General features: G+C 47.4%; 1 protein-coding gene across 2 annotated transcripts in view; it reads right to left on the minus strand.

Annotated features, from left to right (window-relative positions):
- The window catches only part of MLXIP (MLX interacting protein), a 71178-nt gene that overhangs the window by 13285 nt on the left and 38710 nt on the right, over positions 1-19183 (minus strand). For both annotated transcript variants that reach the window (XM_021073760.1, XM_021073761.1), the window contains exons 2-6: positions 3344-3450; positions 2541-2626; positions 1225-1314; positions 717-758; positions 198-369 (exon numbers count right to left, since the gene is read on the minus strand). In XM_021073760.1, the coding sequence (XP_020929419.1) occupies positions 198-369; positions 717-758; positions 1225-1314; positions 2541-2626; positions 3344-3450 (497 nt within the window). The remainder of the gene's footprint in view (positions 1-197; positions 370-716; positions 759-1224; positions 1315-2540; positions 2627-3343; positions 3451-19183) is intronic.

Below are 19183 nucleotides of genomic sequence, written 5' to 3' on the forward strand. Positions count from 1 at the left end.
CAAACTCCCCAGTGTTTTCTGGAAGTGGCTCCACAGGCCTGACAGCAGCCCAGAAAGACTCAGGACACAGGGCCCTCACATATCAAGGAGGTCAGCCAACCCTTCTCCTCACAGCTCACCCTAAACAAGAGGAAACCTGCCTTGGGGGCCTGGCAGAGAAGGAAACATTTCCCATTAAGGGTCTAGGGGCAGGTTACCTATTTCACGTGGGTTGGGCCAAGCCACAGGCGGGTGGGAGGAAAGCGTGGAGAAGAGGGTGTCGCTGAATTCCGACATGAGCATGTCCGTGTCCAGCAGTGTGTCCTCCTCCATGGGGACAGGGGTCTTCCAGCCATCCCCATGCTTATGCCAATACAGCATGTCATCGTCCTAGCACCAACAGGGGGAAGGAACAACCAAAGGGGCCATAGTGACTCAGAGTTCCCAATACATCACACCAGGGCAACAGGCTGCGCTACTTCACAGAGCAGCCAGGCTGCCATGTAAGAGGTGTGGCAAGGTGGTGGGAAGTGTCAGGGAGAAGTCCCTCCAGGCCCCCTAATAGGGAACTGGCCTGTTTCCTTCACATCCTTCAGTAAGAAGGGGGCCCTCCAGCCACAGGGAGAGTCTCTGTCCCCACCATCTTGTGCTGTACCACTGGGCCACCCAAGTCACTGCTGTTTCTTGGCAAAGGTGGGGGGTCCCTGAGAGTCCTCGCGGCTCCCACACTCACTCACTTGGGCCAGGCTGGAGAGGTCCTCATCCTTGTGCTGCTGGAGCTGTGGAGAAAAGGGGAGGGAGGGACAAGGTGGTCACTTGGGGGCCTGGGAGGGGACAAGGCCCTCAGCCTTGCCTCTCCAGAAGTGGGTGAGCTCCAGAAGCACCCGGGCCTGCCCTCTCTGGCAGGGGAGGTCGGTGGGAAGAGGGATCCTGCCCCTGCTATGCCCAGGCCAATGCTGGGCACAGAGGAGATTCCCAACCAGCATAGCTAGGATAAACAGCCCCGGCTCAGAGCTGGAGAAATGTCACACGCAAAGGTCACATGACCAAAGCAAAGGTCACATGACCAAAGCAGACCACCACTTGGGCTGGGCTAGAATGCTGCCCCCCATTCCGGGGGCATGGGGGGGTGGGTGGGCGGCAGCTCCAGCCACAGTCTCAGGGGCCAGTGTCCTGAACTTGAACTGGCTTCTTCCCTCCACTATGGGGCTTCCCGAACGTCTCTCAGGAGCCCAAGTTGGATACCCTTTTCTTGAAGTAGGTTCTCCACTTGTGATACTCTCGGATCACGATCTCAATGCGGCTCTTCCAGTACTTCCCCTCGGTGGTGATAGCCTGTGAGAGAGACACAGGGGGGAGTGAACAGGCAGGGGTTCACCAGCAGAGCCCCCTACAAACAAGCGCGTGCTTGGCTCTGGAAGGCCGGCCCAGGCAATCCAGTTCCCAGAGCCCCACTGTGGGCCTAAGGCCTCATTCAGAGTGCGGCCCATCTCTGCTATGCCCAGCTGGCCTCTGAGAGAATGTGGGCTTTCATTTCACGACCTACGAAAACCTAGGGGATTTGGGGACCCGGGGCCCAGGGGTGGGTCTGAAGCAGGGACAACAGAGTTCCTGGTGCCAGAGGAAATTACAGAGACCAGCCTGGCTCTCCAAGGCCCATGGCCTCTGCCATGTTTCCAAAGGGTGACAATGAATAGCTAGTCCCAGAACTTTCAGGTGGAAAGTGACCTCCAAGATCTAGCATAACCTTCCCATTATGCAGGACGGGGGCCCTGACCAGGATATCCTTGAAGATCCTCCAGGAGCCCACGTCACTTTCAGATTCCTTTTTTCTTTAATGGCTGGAGAATATTAACACAAGTCTCAGATATCCTATCATAATCCCATACAATTTCACCTAAAAATACTTCACTGTGTCTCACAGTGAATAATACACTGTTATTACCAGGCCTAAAAGAGTGTTATTCCTTAGTGCCATCCAGCACCAGATCACATTCCACGGCTCCAAACCACCGTGCAGTACGTTACTTTCCAAGTTTTCCCCCTTTCGTTGTAACCGTGAGACATGCTGGGACAAAACTAAAATGATGCAAAAGAGTGTAGTGTGAAAGAGTCTTCCGTCCTCCTCACTCTAATCCCACGAGTACAAGATTTCTGCACAGCCTTTGAGACACTTCCTATACATACGTGTAATCACACAGGCACACGCTTTAAAAAACTAACCTAAAGACACTAAAATACTGCTGTGCTACTTGCTTTTTTCCATTTACTATCTTTTCAACATCTTCCCCCCTCAGCATATGAAGATCTTGGGGCCCTTCTTTAATGGTTACAGAGCTCTGCTTCTAAGGAGTCATGATGTTAGAGGGAAGGAGAGGGTTGGTCCCCGGGTCTGAGAAGGGGGAGACTCTGGGGGGGGTGTCAGGGGCCACCTGCCTCCCCCGTATCACCGTCACTTCTCGGGGGTCACAACAGCTGCCAGCCTCCCTCTGCAGGACCCAGCCTCATCCCACCATGTGAGTCACCTCCTCTTGAGTGAGGGCGTGTCATGAGCCAAGTACCTCTGGCCGGCGGTGCTCATCCACTTCCACAGAGCCATCCAGCGGAGTGACAAAGTGACACACGGGATTCTTGCGCTTTTCCAAATCTGGAGGTGAGCAGTGAGACCTTGTCACTATGGCTGAGACCCCTACAAGAGCCTTGCCCCTTCTGTCCACACCTCACCCTCAGGGAGCCCCTTCCAAGGGTTTTTTCCTTCTCCTTCCCTCAGAAAATGAGATTTCAGGGAAGTAAAGGGGTCCAGGTCAGAGGAAAGGAATCTGTCAGTGATGTGTGGGCAAGAAATGGAGTCTGGCTGATCAAGAGGAGCACCAGCCTGAACCAAGGGGACCCTAAGCACGCTCACCTGCTGCAGAGGTCACCTGTCCCCCGGCACCCAAGCCAGCTGGACACAAAGCACGGCCTGGGCCTGCATCCTCTTAGATCGGCTGAAAAATAGGAACTGTTCCCTGACTCTCCAAAAGTCACCCACCCTGACGTCCCAGCAAAGGACAAACCCCACCCTCCTCTTCTGCCTTTAAAACATTGGCTTTTGTCACAGTGAGCATGTTAGGGTGAGAGCAACTGGCTAAAGCTTCTGCCTCCTGCAGACTATGGGCACCTTCATGACAGACGCCTGACTCTGCTGATGGTGGTTAAGTGTCCAGTTCACTGGGATTTGGCTTGGTTTTCCTATCCTGCAGACTGCCCGAGAAACTTCTGTCTGACACACAATGTTCCAAAAGCAGGCTCCGGGGCCCGGAAGTGCAGAGGCCTCTGGATGGCAGAACCTGGAGGGCCTCCTGCCCAGCCACATGGCACTTACACTGCATGTACCATGCCCGCCAGATGGCGTTGTTGAGCCGGATCTTGTCTCTCCACTGGAGCTTCAGGCCCTTGAAATTCTTCCACTTTGGAGACACCAACTTGCCACTGAAAGGTAAAAGGAAGAGGGGACACTTAGTGGTTTCTCTGAAAATGAAATGAAATAAAAAAGTACCACCCTATCATTCCAGGTCTCAAAATTGTGGATTAAACCATTGCAAGCCACAAGCTAGGCTTCAAAGAATATACAAGGTACTTTGGGATTTCTTCAAAGTGATATGGATGGGGGCCATGGTGTTGGGTATGGAGGGAGCAGGACTGGCCATAGGTTTGTAATTGCTGGAGAGGGTTCACTATCCTAGTCTGTCCACTTTTGAGTATGTTTAAAATTTTCCATAATTGTGGAGCTCTCGTCGTGGCACAGTGGAAAGGAATCTGACTAGGAACCGTGAGGTTGTGTGTTCAATCCCTGGCCCTGCTCAGTGGGTTAAGGATCTGGAGTTGCCATGAGCTGTGATGTAGGTCGCAGAGGAGGCTCGGATCCTGCCTTGCTCTGGCTGTGGTGTAGGCCGGCAGCAACCGTTCTGATTCAACCCCTAGCCTGGGAACCTCCATATGCCTCAGATGCGGCCCTAAAAAGACCAAAAAAAGAGCCCTTGCACACAAAGCTGAGAGCAGGCAAGGAATGCTCCCTGGTGGCACAGCCTTCTCAGTTTAGCTTTCCAAGGGCTGTGCCTGGAGCCTCCTTGAGCAGGTGGCCTAGGGCTTCTCTTTCTCAGATGGTTTGAGATGGGCAAGGCACTATTTCTGGCCCATACCAAAGGGGGTTCTGTGGGTTCTACATCACTTCAGGCCACAGCCCTGCCCCTTCTCCAAACCCATTCAGAAATTCCACGTGACAAGCAGTGGTATGCCAGCAGTCACAACAGCTAGTCTTCAAAGACAGCACCCAAACAACAAACACTCCCTCAACCTGAACACCTGGTTTATAAAGCAAAAAGCTCCTTGCTCTGCACCCCGCAAACCTCATGCCCATCCACCCTCTGTTCCCAAAACCCAACACCAGGCCAGGCTTTGGATTACAGGCCAGAGGGTTGTGAGCATCCCCCAAAGAAAATGTCACAGCAAATCTTCAGGGAATTTGAGGGACAGACAATAGCAGCCTCAGCTCACAGGGTCAGGGGCTCCTTAGTCACACACCTTCCTCCTCCCACTGCACTGCCACTAAAGGTACTTCTACACATCAGCTGTCATCCCAAGTTCAACAGCCAGCAGCCTGCTTTGGAACCTCTATAGCATAACCTCATACTAGCCATTAATTTCCACAGTCACTTAACTTCTCAGACACCCCAGTTTCCTGGGTAAAATCACAATAATACCACTGTCTCCAGAGTGTTTTAACAGGGATTAAATGTATAAACACACACACAGGATTAAATATACAGGATTAAACACGAAGGATTAAATTCACAAGGATCAAAAAAACACACGCGTGTACAGACATACATAGACATACAGACAACATACACATTCTTAGACACAATAGGACAGGTAAACCCTAAAGTAAAATATCAATGTGACATATTAATAACCGCCTCAATGATATGGATTTAAGTTATTATTGAAAGGCCCGGGTTTTTTTTGGGGGAGGGGCATACCCACATGCAGAAGATCCCACAGATGGAACCTGAGCCACAGGAGTGACAATGCCAAACCTTTAACTACTAGGCCACCAGGGAACTCCTAAAGGCCTGGTTTTTAACACCTCTTAACTTGAAAAGTCCTTTCTTTTTGTCTGCCAAACTCCTGGGGCTCTGCTTCCTCCATAGGAGGAAAAGGTGCACCTACATGCCTCTTGATACCAGCAAACAGAGACATGACCAAAGGCCAGCCCTGACTTCCATGCAGCTGCAGAGCCACTGGCTACTTTAGTGCCTTGAAGGCAGAGCCTGGGTCCACCTTTTTTTTTTTTTTTTTTTTGTCTTTTTAGGGCCACACCTGCTGCATATGTAAGTTCCCAGGCTAGGAATCAAACTGGAGCTACAGCTGCAGCCACTGAAATGCAGAATCCGAGTCACCTCTGTGACCTACACCACAACTCACAGCAACACCAGATCCTTCACCCACTGAGGCAGGCCAGGGATCAAACCCAAGTCCTCATGGATACTAGTCAGGTTCACTACTGCTAAACCATGACAGGAACTCCACCTACCCATTTAATAAGCTTTGAGCACCTATTGTGTGTCATGAACACACTAGGAGCGGAGGAGAGAGAGCACGAGGAGGTGGAGAGGTCCCAGCTCCCATGGAGTGTGTGAGTTGCTGAGGGGAAGTCCTGCCTATGAGCTGAGTGTCTCGAACAGGAGCCAAGGGCTATGGGAACAAAGCTGGACTAACTAACCCTGTCTGAGCAGTCATGAGACGCCTTCTGGAAGAGATGATGTCTAAGCTGAGGCCTAGAGGATAAGGAAACTTCGGCTAAACCAAGGAGAGGGGGAGAGGTCTATACTGGTCTTTCTGCCTGGCTCTGAGGTGGGCAAGACAGGCTGGGTCAAGGTGTGGAAAACACCCAGCTTGGTCAGGGCCTGAGGGCAGGGGTGCTTCTAGGCCAGGCTAGAGAGCAGGGTAAACACCAGAGTGCATCAGGCCCCTCCTCTGGGCAAAACCACCCCCCTTCTTGTCCTCTGCCAGATCTTTTAGCAACATGGCAGGGGGTTCTAGGAAAAAACAAAACAGGAAACTCTCCCTATCTTTTTATTTCCTTAAGGGAAAAAACCTTTTCTATAACTAACAAATTCCTTGCATTGAAGGCCAGAATTCAAACACCACCTTCTCTGTATGGTCAGCAGGCCCAGAATCTGCAGAGGTGGCAGCAGGGGACAGAAGCAGAAGGGACAGGATGGAAAAGGAGGACCCCCGGGAGGAGAGCCTTTGCTGTCCTGCATGTTCTATTAAGCACTAACCACTGGGCTCAAATATAAACCCACCCTTACTCCTGCTTTGTTACGCAAGACAAAGTGGCTGCTGGGAGCATAAGAGGAGTCAGATTGTGCTGACAGCTTAATTACTCACCACAGAGGGACTGGGAGATGCAGAGAGTGATCAGACCTTGGACACCAGAAGTCAAATCTGAGAGGGTAGAGTTCTGGCTTCTCATCTTCCCGCTCAGCTGCTGGGCTATTTCCCTCTTGCTCAGTGTTTATGTCCAATTGCTATCACCTGTCACCCTAGGTCCATAATATCCCAACAGCCAACAGGCGGCGCTCAACCAACACTGAGAAGTCAGTCTGAAACCAAAACCAAAACCTGAACCGCCTGGAGGTGGGGAGAGTGAAAGAAGAGTGTCCAGGACCCCTTAGGGTGTTGCACGGCCCTCCCCCACAGCAATGTCAACACCAGGTCTGAAGAAGCAACACAGCAGCCCTCTGGCATAGAGGGATTGATTACTGGGCAAAACGGACAGCTGGGAGAACTCTGGACACATTTCTGGACTGTTCCTCACTAAAGGGCTTCTGGGGGCCTCTGATGTGACATCAATGTCACCCCTCCATGAGGAGGGAAGACATTCCTATGCAGACATTTGCACACCGGGACCCTTCCCATGGAGGTGCCTGGAGTCTAGTGTCCAAGGAACATAAAGCAAGAGCTATTCTGAAAGCTCTAATAGGGAACTCACAGCTCCCTGGTGGTGAGTGGTATCCCTGCAAGGCACCTAGGGTTGGACTTCTGCTCCCCTCAGGCTGCACCAGATGCAGCTGATGGGGACACTCCTCAGTGTAACTCAGGGTCTGCCATGTTCCTTCTTTAAAGTGTCACCAGAAACAGAGTATCAAAATTTCTGAGCCCACTGGCTTCCCCGCAGTGAACAAAAAGACCTCCCCTGGCCTTACCTCCCATCCTCCTATATGCCGAGCAGCCCCCAGGGCTTCTTGTCAGACAAGGACCTCGCATTCACCCTCCTCCACTCTCCTGGGCTGGGAAGGCCCGGGGTCTGGGTCTGATTGGCACGTGGGAGGTGTATTTAAATAGCAGATTACTAAGTGAGGGCTAAACTTTTCCGTAAAGAAAATCTTCCTGTTCCCCTGCCACAGCCGCCCTTCCTAGAAGATAGGTTCATGGCACGGAGCAGGAAGTCCAGAGCACAACAAAGGCCTCTCTCAAAACCGCTGTCTCTTCAGAGGTCTCTTCAGCGGTCTGGCAGGAGACTGCTTTGGAATGGAAATGAAAAGGCAAGCCCTGCACAGACAGGAGCTGGAATTAAGGGGGGTGGGTACTGGGACAGGGATTTGGGGCTCTGTTGGTCCCAGGTAGGAATGGCTCCTAACTCCTGGTCAGACCCCTCTCTCCAGAAGAAGGCAGGCAGGCAAAGGCTCTGTGGGGCCCAGAGGGTGGAGTCCATGCATTTGGTCATGAAACCGTATTTGCGTGTTGGGAGGCAGTACTTCTCCACCATTCCTGATGCTTCCTGGAAACCCATCAGCAAAACATTCCTCCCCCTGCCTCCCCCTTCCTCCCTCCCAGGGAGGTGGAGTGGGTGTGCTACAGCAAGTGTGCTTCCAGGTCCTTCTCCTTTCCTCCTGAGAGCAAGCTGCCTACAGAGGGCCCACACCCCTCTGAGGAGAGCCTGGGATGGCGGAGGCCTCTCTTAGAGCCCGACGCCCAGGGCTGCCTGGAAAGGAGTCTGGGGTTCCCTTAGAAGCAGCAACTCAGCTTGATCAACAATACAGGGAAGAGTTTAGCCAGCATCTGCTGAATCTTTTTTGTTGTGGGAAAATACAAGCAATATAAAAGTGGCCATTTTAAAGTCTACAACTGAGTGGCGATAAGTACATTCACAGTGCTGTGCAACTATCACCGCTACCTGGTTTCACTGCTGATTTCATCACCCTAAACGGAAGCCCCATCTGTCCCCATTAGCAGTCACTCCCTGTTATTTCCTCCCCTGGCCTCCGGCCACCACTCATCTTTCTGTTTCTATGGATTTGTTTCTTCTGGACATTTTGCATAAAATGACAAAATATGTGGCTGGGCTTCTTTCACACTTTGCACAATAGTTGTAAGGGTCGTCCACATTGTAGCCTGTATCAGTACTTCCTTCCTTTTTATGGCTGATTCATATTCTATTGGATGGAGAAACCACATTTTGTTTACTTCTTCATCTGCTGTTGAACATTTGGGTTGTTTCATGCTTTGGCCATTGTGAATAATGCTGCTGTGAACCAACTCCAGTTTTATTTCCTTCTCAATCAACTCAGAATCTGGCAAGGGAGAGAGGTCTGATCACTACAGGCACTGGGGATAGAAGGATGGGCAAGTTTAACAACTGTGGACTTTGTTGGAGGACGAGTAGATAACTGTCTATCGACACTCCAAACGCACATCCCCTCTGACTTACGATGCCGCTGTTAGGAGTTGAATCTACAGAGCCATTCACACATGGACACAAAGACACAAATAGAAGACATTAAAACTGCAGCTCTGTTTGTGGCAGCCAAAGGCTGGGAACAACCTGGACGTTCATCAAAGCAAACAATACACATTTACATGGGCTATTGTACAGGCAAGAGCTGTAAGATGTATGAAGCTGGCCGGGGGGGTGGGGGACAACCAAGGTACAAGATATACAGGATGGCCATCATGTGTATTTGCAACAGGGAGATACGCTCACAGACACACACTCAGGAAGGGAGGGAGGAAGACCACCAGCCAATCAACGAGGACACACAAGAAACAGGGAACAGTGTGAGCTGAAATGGAGAATTACCTGGGCTCGGTCGGAGAGTTAGTGTTCACTGTTTATCATTTTATACTGTTTAAATATGACATAGGAATTTTTTTTCTTAAATAAACAAGGGGAAAACCAGGTATAGTCCAAGACCTTGTAGGGCTTCTAGTTAATTGGGGAAGGCAATTAATCACATGAGCAGATATAATACTTGTGCACAAGTCAATTCTGTGCCCCAGATCCAAATACAAGGATAATGGTTATTAAGTGGTTTCTTTAATGAGTGAGTGGATGAATAATGCTCAGACTGGTCTCTCTTCCAGGATTCCGACTCTTTTTCTTCAAAAGAGCGGTCTCTATTGGCTTTTCCTGGGATCTGGGCCTGGTTCCACAGACTGCTAGGAGCCAAAACTAACAGGCTCCAGACAGACAAAGGTTCATTGAGGAGCCAAGGCGTGGGGAGCAGCCACGGCAGGGGTAGGGCAGGAGGAGAGTGCCATATTTTGTGGAATCGCCCTGGAGCCATGGGCCCTCCACCCTGGGCCACCTGCCCAAGCAGAGTCTCCGCCCAGAGAAAGCCTGTGAGGTTTTCAGACCCTGCTCCCATGCCCAGACAGGGACTTCTCTCCTGCACCCCAAATTCGTCCTTCCCCTTGAGCACCTGGCTTTTTTTTTTTTTTTTTTTTTTTTTTTTTTGTCTTTTTGTCTTTTTGCCATTTCTTGGGCCGCTCCCGCGGCATATGGAGTTTCCCAGGCTAGGGGTCTAATCGGAGCTGTAGCTGCCAGTCTACGCCAGAGCCACAGCAACATGGGATCCGAGCCACGTCTGCAACCTACACCATAGCTCACAGCAACGCCGGATGGTTAACCCACTGAGCAAGGGCAGGGACCGAACCCGCAACCTCATGGTTCCTAGTCGGATTCGTTAACCACTGGGCCACGACGGGAACTCCTTTTTTTTTTTTTTTAACATTCAAAGAAAGTCCTATTGGGGAAGCAGGCTTGGAGGGCAGTGGCAGCAAGGCAGGAATATGGGTTCCTGAGGTCCTCATTCCTGGTATGTTCTACTGACAAGGTGAGTGGGTGGGTATGTAGTGTGTGCTGAGCATGTGTGTATGGAGTACACATGTGTGTGGTAGAGATGAGCATGGGTGTTCTGTGTGTGCTACATATGGCATGTGTGTGAAATAGAATGCACCTGCAGGTGTAGGTGTGCTAGTGTGTCTAGGTGTGTGTCTGCTCGTATGTGAGCGTGTTTGTGAGGACTGTGGTAGTCTGTTTTGTGTAAAAGCAGGGAGTAATCATCTCCACGACTATCAAAAATTGGAGCACCCTGATGGAGCTGAAAGGGCCAAATGGGACCAGCTGCAGCAGTGACTCCCCTTTGCCCTGGCTGTGAAAGATGGCGACTTGTGTCCTTGCTGGGGGCACTCCCTCCTGTGCTCTGGCTCCCGCCTGGAAACCACTTCCAAGCAAATGAGAAAACAATGTGGTTTCCATTTCTGGACGCATGGCATAAGCTGTTGGAGCCCCCCCTTCGGGAGAAGGGTGACAATCTTGGCCTCCCCCACAGGGAGGGCCACAGGTAGGTGTGGGAGGACCAGGCCTCCACGGAGGCAGTGCTGGCCACATCCAGGCCATGTTGCAGAGAGCTGGGGTTGAACCTTGGGCATGTTTCTGAGTCTTCCAGCCTGGAGTTTCCCATCAGAATATAGCCATAACTGGGCTTTCAGCTCAGTCAGAAGCAGGGATGTGGAGCGGGGCAGGGCACCAGCTAAAGCCATAATCATGTTTATTTGCCAGGAGAGTGAATTTAAATCCAGAACCCAGGGTGTTACCGACTCCTCTAAACTGAGGACGGGACCAGATTTACAACAGGAAAAAGTGTTGCCTCACTTTGCATCACTTGCCAATAAAATACTTTAAAAAATTTGCATATTAGCCACATCTCTTTAATTTTATGAGCTGTTTGTGCCTCTCTAAAAAAAAAAAAAAAAAAAAAACTTTTGAGTTCTGTCGTAGTGCAGCAGCAATGAATCCCACTAGGAACCATGAGGTTGAGGGTTCAATCCCTGGCCTCGCTCTGTGGGTTAAGGATCCGTCGTTGCTGTGAGCTGTGGTGTAGGTCGCAGAGGTGGCTCGGATCTCTCGTTGCTGTTGTTGTGATGTAGGCCAGAGGCTACAGCTACAATTTGACCCCTAGCCTAGGAACCTCTATATGCCACAAGTGCGGCCCTGAAAAAAAACCCACAAAAAAACAACTTTTTTATTTTGAAATAATCACAGACTCACAGGAAGCCCAAAAAAATAGTAAAACGCACCCCATGTACCCTTGGTGGTGGCACCTTCTCTAGCTAGAGCACAATCTCAGCAGGAAACCAGCTTTGGGACATTATTATTAACTGGATGACAGATCTTATTCAGTTTTCACTATCCTTTGAAATGGTACTTGTTTTTTTCTTGCTATTTCATATCGGGAATACTATAATATTAATGATATTAATGCTTTGTGGTATTTCTGCAAATGTTCCCCCGAGGTTTTGGGTTTTACTTCTTTTTATACCATGTCTTTGGATAAGTAGGTTATATTTTGTGTAGTCATATCTAATGGTGTTCATTTCTTTTTTTTCCTTTTCTTTTGGGTCTTTTTAGGACTGTACCTATGGCATATGGAAGTTCCCAGGCTAGAGGTCAAATTGGAGCTGCAGCTGCTGGTCTGAGCCATGTCTGTGACCTACACCACAGCTCATGGCAACACCAGATCCTTAACCCACTGAGCGAGGCCAGGGATTGAACCCTCATCCTCATGGATACTAGTCAGGTTCCTTACTGCTAAGCCACAATGGGAACTCCATCTACTGGTCTTTAGAGTTTCTTTTATTGCGTCCTGCATGCCCACCCACCCTATCCAGAGATTTACTTTTCGTTTTAACATTTTTTTAGTTCTTTCAGCCTTACTGATTTTTAAATAAATTGAAAGAAAATTCAAACAATATGGAACAGTACAAAGAACAAAAGCAAAGTTGCATGTAATTCTACCACTTAGAAATAACCATTGTTTAAATTTTGGTGATAACACTGCGTAGTGAAGAAATAACCTTATCCAAAGAGAAGTCTCACCCTTGTCCTGGGTGGAGGTGACCTCTGGGCCACTGGAATGTCCTGCCTGACAGGAGTATCTTCCTTTGCCTGGTGCTTTAGCCCCAGGACAGTCTCACAGTGTGACTTATGATGGGCGCTCTGCTATGGAAGTGGGTGGGTATAGGTTACAATCTCCAAAGTAACCAATGCCTGAAGGTATCAGCTGTCTTGGGCAGGGGTTGGAGACTTCAGGTCAGCCACAGCAGAAACCTTGAATACCAAAGACTCGGTGAGCTTCCCTGTTGGCTGTCCTCTGAGGGCACTATCACACAGTGAGGCTGGGGCAGGTACTGCTGACCACTGCAAGACAGGCTACATCTGAACCTGCCTTGGGCTCTGCCCTATGCATGTGTCCCCTTGGCTGTTTTCATTTGAATCCTGTCCCTGTGAAAAGCTGTAACGGTGAGTATAACAGCTTTTAGTTGAGTACTGCAGTCCTTCTAGCAATTACAGAACCTGATGATGGTTTTGAGAACTTGCAATTAGTGTTACAAGTGAGGGAAGTCTTGTGGACTATTCTAACTTTGTAGTTGACCCTAAGTGCTTGCAATATATGAAATATATATTTATTTGATTATGTATATACGGGTATACATATTCAGATGAAAACATGAATAAAAATATTTAAATACAAGAGATTAGCATATGGGAAAAGAATCTGAAAAATGGGGATATATAAAAAAACTGAATCACTTTGCTATACACCTGACTCTAACACAACACTGTAAATCAACTTACTCCAATATAGAATAAAAATTAAATTCAAAAATATGTATTATATATAAGCAATCATTATTTTGTTTCATAACCTGTTTTTCATTACAGAATCTTAGATACAGAATATATGATTATATATATTTATCACAGTCTACTTAAGTAGGAATTTGTTTATATTACTGAACAGACACTGTTTATTTTTTACTATTATAAACAATGCTGAGAGAAACATACTGCTACTTAACATTTTTGTGCAATTACAAGTTGGTTTCTGTGAGACAAATTCCTAAAAATTAGAGAGCTGAATCAGAGTGTATGTGTACATTTATAATTTCGCTATACTCAAAGAATCTTTCAAAGTTTATACTAATTTACACGCCTAATAGCAGTTCTCATTTCCCCAAAGTATTACTCATATTAGTTATTATTAATGTTTGCTAATCTTAGAAGCAAAAGTTTAGCTTATTAACTTTTTAGTTCCTGCTTCTTAGTATCTTTTTATGTTTATTAGCCATTGTTTTGTTTGTTTATTTGTTTTGGGGGGGCACCCTACATCATATGGGCATATGGAGTTCCCAGGCCAGGAATCAGATCTGAGTTGCAGTTACACTGGATCCTTTAACCCACTGTTCTGGGCCTGGGTGCCAGAGCTCCAGAGACACTGCTGATCCCGTTGCACCACAGAAAGAACTTTATCTAGCCATTGGATTTTTAAATATTAGCTGTCTGCATGTTCTGTTCATTTTCAGTTCAAAACCTCTCAATTTGATTGAAATGTCTGCAATACACATGGCAGTTAATGTGCCCATCTTGACTATTTGTCATTGCCTTGACTATTTACAATGTGCTTTGTTTTGGTTTGGTTTTTTTACTCTATTTAACTGTTCTTTTTTCTTTTTCTTTTTTGTCTTTTTAGGGCTGCACCTGTGGCATATGGAGGTTCCCAGGCTAGGGGTCAAATTGGAGCTGTAGCTGCCGGCCTACGCCAGAGTCACAGCAACACGGGATCTGAGCTGCGTCTGCAACCTATACTACAGCTCACGGCAATGCCAGATCCTTAACCCACTGAGCAAGGCCAGGGATCAGACCTGAATCCTCATGGATACTAATCGGGTTCCTTAACCACTGAGCCACAAAGGGAACTCATTCACTTTTTATATTTAACTGATTCGTCTGGGGAAAAAAAATAAATTTAGTTCTTTACACAGCTCACCAAAATAAATTGTGACCAATTATTTATCTCAGTTTCCCTCACTATCTTATGCTATTTCCATTAACATATATTAAATTATAATACACACCAAGGTCTGTTCTGGGGCCTCATATCACTGATTTGTGTTGAATCCTGTGCTGGTATTACAGTGATTTAAGAATGATAAATTTGTGGAGTTCCCTTTGTGACTCAGCGGTTAACGAACCCGACTAGGATCCATGAGGATGAGGGTTCAATCCCTGGCCTCGCTCAGTGAGTTAAGCATCCAGCGTTGCTGTGAGCTGTGGTGTAGGCCGTAGCTCCAATTTGACCCCTAGCCTGAGAACTTCCATATACCGCTGGTGTGGCCCCAAAAAGCAAAAAGAAAAGATAAATTTGTGATACACTTTACTATCTAAATAGTGTTAGTCCCCATCATCTTTTAAAACAAATTTTAGAATCCTTGCCTTTTTTTTTTTCCTCCAACTTTACAATCATGTGTGTTGTCAAATCTCAAAATAAAACTATTGCGGTATTTTGATTGAAGTTGCACTTGGTTAATATATCACTATGGGCAGCCCTGACCATTACAGTGAGGTAATGGCCCTAGATCAGCCTATGTTTCTCAAATGACTTAACCTATTTAAAAAGAGTAATCTGAAGCTGCCTTGTATGTCATAATTTTCTTTATATATGTCCATCACAGTTCTAATAATAATTAAGATAATGTAAAAAAGTTTAAAAAAAAACAAATCACATAGTTACACACCCAAACACAAGTCCTATCCACATTTTATTGTATTTAGCACAGCCCCACCTAGGTGATATGGTAACTGCCACCCTCGCCCTAATCAAAGTGGCCAACCCACAGATACAAAGTGAGAAGTTTCTATTATACTCAGTACCAGGAATAGCTACGCTCAAAGAATACAGCCTTTCCCTAGCACTTTCATCCACCTACGGGAAAAGGTAATTAGCAGGTTCAGGTATTCACAAAGGTTAAGATTTTTATGTAAGGAAAGAAAAACTCCACCCCATCAGACACCTGGCATAAAGAGGAAGTAAGTTAACAGAGGTCTCTGGCCAGGGTACACACCTGGAGTCAAGAAACTGGCTGCCAGGGATGTAACAGAAACAGATCATGCTTGCAAATGTTTCTGAGTTCCTAAGAGGACTGGCACGAAACGTGTTTGTTATTATCATCATTATTCGTTATTTCTGAGGCACCACCGGCTACATAACCCACTTAAAAGGCAGAGAAATCTGAAGCTGTCTGATACATTTCAAAGGATAAGGTAACACTCTCCAGGTAGCCAAGACCTATAAATAGGTTTTAAAAAGCATTGGCTCCTTTTCTAAAAGCCAACTCTGACTATTAAAGAAAAATCATGGAAATCAGTTCTCTAGTTAATTTGTAACCCCAAACCTTTGACAATAACTTTGACAACATGACAGTAAGTTAACTAAAGTTGGTATGGGTATCTCTATCAAATTCTAACCTTTCTGGGGCCAGAAGCTGGAGCGAGTAGTTAATTCTACATAGCACCTCTCATCATGCCCTGTGTAAAGTGGAGCTTAACACCAGAAAAAGACTGACAATACCTGGAATACTTTCAGGCTTTTTTTTGCTTGCTTACTGTATTTCAATTTAGGTTTTTTTTTTTTTTTTTTTTTTTTTTTAATGATTATACAGAACACATCAACATCTGCCGAATTACAAATTAATCAAATGCAATGGGAAATATGTAAATTCCAGGCCCTTTCCAGTGCTCTTACAATCTGTTCTCTTGGAAGGAATTCACGAGCTGTAATTCTCGAGGAGATTCTCATCTGTAGGTTTTAAGATTTTGCATCATGCACGTGGGCTATCCACAGCACGAGTTCTGTAGCCAGAGTAATCTGCTGAAATACCACTTTCTTCATGATACTATCCTGATTCATCCACCCAAATCAGTTATTTAGCATTGTTCTAGGTGCCATGGACAGAGCAGTGAACAAAATCAAGTCCCTAGCCTCTGAGAGCTTATATTTTCTGGGGGATGATAGACAGGCAGACAAGCATGCTGTGTCAGAGTAGGACGGTCACTCAGTGGCCTGAGGCAAAAGCTAGGGGGAGGGAGGAGGTGAAGTTTACACTGGGCTACCTCAAGGTCCTCCAGGCTTGCTCTGGGCTCCTCCCCTTGGCCTCCCTAGCACCCAGGAAGTCATAACAACCAGGACAACACACATCTGTTCATATCTCTCTCCTGCTGAGACTCTGCGGGGGTTCCCCCACTTGTCAAAAAGACCTGGGTTAAACAAGAACCTCATTCACCTTCCTCCTGGACGGCTCCCAGTAAAAATGAGTCAGTTGGACCTCACAACACCCTGTGCCCACCACAATCTCGGCTCCCTATGTGCATGTGTATCTGTGGACGATGTGTCTCCACAACGGACTGCATTTTCCACGAGGTGCTAACTCCGTCTGTTTTGCTCACCAATACTCACTCCGAGTCCAGCACAGCGCCACCACACAGCACATGCTGAGGGAGCTCCCTTCTGCCCATGGGGCCTCCCTCTGCAGGGTCTGGCCCGCACCCCCTGCCCAGTGGCCCCTCCCGGTCACACCCCCTGCCCAGTGGCTCCTCCCGGTCACCCAAGTCCTTGTACAGGTGTGTTATCGTCCTTTTTTCCTCAGTTTATGCTTCCTCCTGTCCCACCTCCCTTCTCCGCCCCCCGCCCCGTCATTTAAAATCAGACCATACAGCTTTGTAAATTAACTGACTGTACCTTTTCCCAGGTTTGCTTCACTGTAGAGAGCTGGCCTCACTGAAAAGGAAGGTCTATTACAAACTGAAAAAGAGGAACCCAGGAGCCAGGCTCCTGCACTGCAGTCCCAGTTCCCATGCTAAGTAGAGTGTGACGCCATCTCTCTACAAGTCCTTTCTTTGTCCTGGCCTCAGTTTCCCCTTTTCGGATCAGAGAGAAATGCATTAGCATATCCCAACTTCCTTTCAAGTTCATAAGGTCTAGGACCGCACCCTTCCCAAGAAAGGGGACGGCTGGCCCGAAAGAATACAATTGAGGGGTGTGTGAGGGCAACACCACTTACCATTAAGCAAAAGAGGGACTAGAAAAGTCTGTGCCATGCCTACCACAACCACAGACTTCTGGCTTATCTCTGAAGAGGGGAGTTTTAAAAAGCACATAAACAGGAGTTCCTGTCGTGGCTCAGCAGTTAACAAAATCTACTGGCATCCATGAAGACATGGATCTGATCCCTGGCCTCACTCAACGGGTTAAGGATCCGGCGTTGCCATGAACCGTGCTGTAGGTCACAAGCGGCTTGGATCTCAAGTTGCTATGGCTGTGGTATAGGCCAGTTGCTGCGGCTCCAATTCAACCCTTAGCCTGGGAACCTCCATATGCCACCGGTGCGGCCCTAAAAAGACAAAAAAAAAAAAGCACATACACAAATAAACAACTTGGCATAGCCCTCCTCACATAACAGAAATTCCCAAATAAAATCTGTTCTACCTGAGCCTGCTAAAGAGAATTTCCCTTCCACCTGCTGCTGAGGATCAGCTGTCACCCTCTTCTCTTCCTCTTTTCATCCTCCTCCCATGCATGCTTTGGAATCGACTCGTTCACCTTCTGAGTGGCAGAGGCTTTGGGGATGAGCAGGAGAGCTGGAGACTAACCCACTAAACTGAAGGCAAAGTGGATCATCTCAGTTGGATTGGTCTCTGCTTCAGAAACGCTGTACATCTCCACCTGGACCCAGGTGAGATGAACAAGCCCCTCTGCTGACCTTGTCCCCAGAGACACATGTACACATTACATCTTTATCGCATCCAAAACACCTACATTTTTCTCTCTGATATACCCATTTTCACGATGCCCTTTCTGTCAGAAGGGAGAATTTGATACTTAGAAAACCAAACTTAAAATCAGTGGTGACAGATAAAAAGAAGTTGTGATTTATTATCATATCCGAATTTTAACCTGAGACCTTTATGAACCCAGCTGCATAGTTATTTCTCATCTTAACTGTCGCTGCAAATGCTTAAAAAGAGAAGTGTGTTTTTTTATGGCTCCATGAGAGGGTAAATACACCTTCGGTTACCACAGTGCCATAAAAATCAAGGTCAGGGTAACTTATCTCTTTCATTTACCCCTGCCTCAAGGTCTCCTAGGAAAACAAGACAAAAATAAAATGAGACAATCTAAGGCACAAATAATTCAACAAACTACAGAGCAGGGGGAAAAGTCAACCCGGGAAGTGATAGACATTTTATTTTGTCAAAACTGAAGTTCCTGGTACACTGAGTTTTTCCCTCAACATTCATATACAAAATCAGCAAATGGGGCCAGCAGGAACTTTGTGGGCTAATGACAGATGGAATCAAATGGCAAGGAGATTTTGTGCTTATTATTCCACAGATCTTTGGGACTAGTGTGCACCTGGGGGGAGAGGGGGGGAGGTACTAACGAACGAAACTTGAAGTCAACCACGCACAGCAATTTTTTAACTGTAAAGTTTCAGAGTCTTCACACTATTGCAAGGGCTACGCTTCCTTGGCATAGGGAAGGGACCTTCTGATTCCTCTGAGGTCAATGTTCCAGACTTTACTGAGGAAATCTGACCCTATCCCTAAGCCTGCCCTGATGTCATAGAAATTCATCTATCAGACTCTCAGCAGACTCTCAGGCCAGGCCACCTTCACACATGGACATGCCATGTACCTCCCAACAAGGGCTGGCTCTGAAGTACAGCAGCAGCTCTACTACTCAGAAGGACGCTTTCCTAACCACTCTGTTACCTGCCCATCAGTGTCCCCAGCTGCCAGTCATGTGGCCTTGGGCAGACACCTGGCCTTTCTGAACTTCACTCACTTTGGGGAAATGAAAAACTTACCACAGCTTTTACATTACAGAACTGTGGTAAGAATTAAAGAAGATATTTAGAACAGTGTCTGGAGAACAGGATTTCTCAATAAAACAGTCTTATGCATCCAGCTGACATTCCCCATGATGTTCAAAACTGCTCTGACCCTGTGCGGCGATAAAGCACAATTAAAGGTCTC

Source organism: Sus scrofa, chromosome 14, assembly GCF_000003025.6.
Source record: "Sus scrofa isolate TJ Tabasco breed Duroc chromosome 14, Sscrofa11.1, whole genome shotgun sequence".
Taxonomy (NCBI): domain Eukaryota; kingdom Metazoa; phylum Chordata; class Mammalia; order Artiodactyla; family Suidae; genus Sus; species Sus scrofa.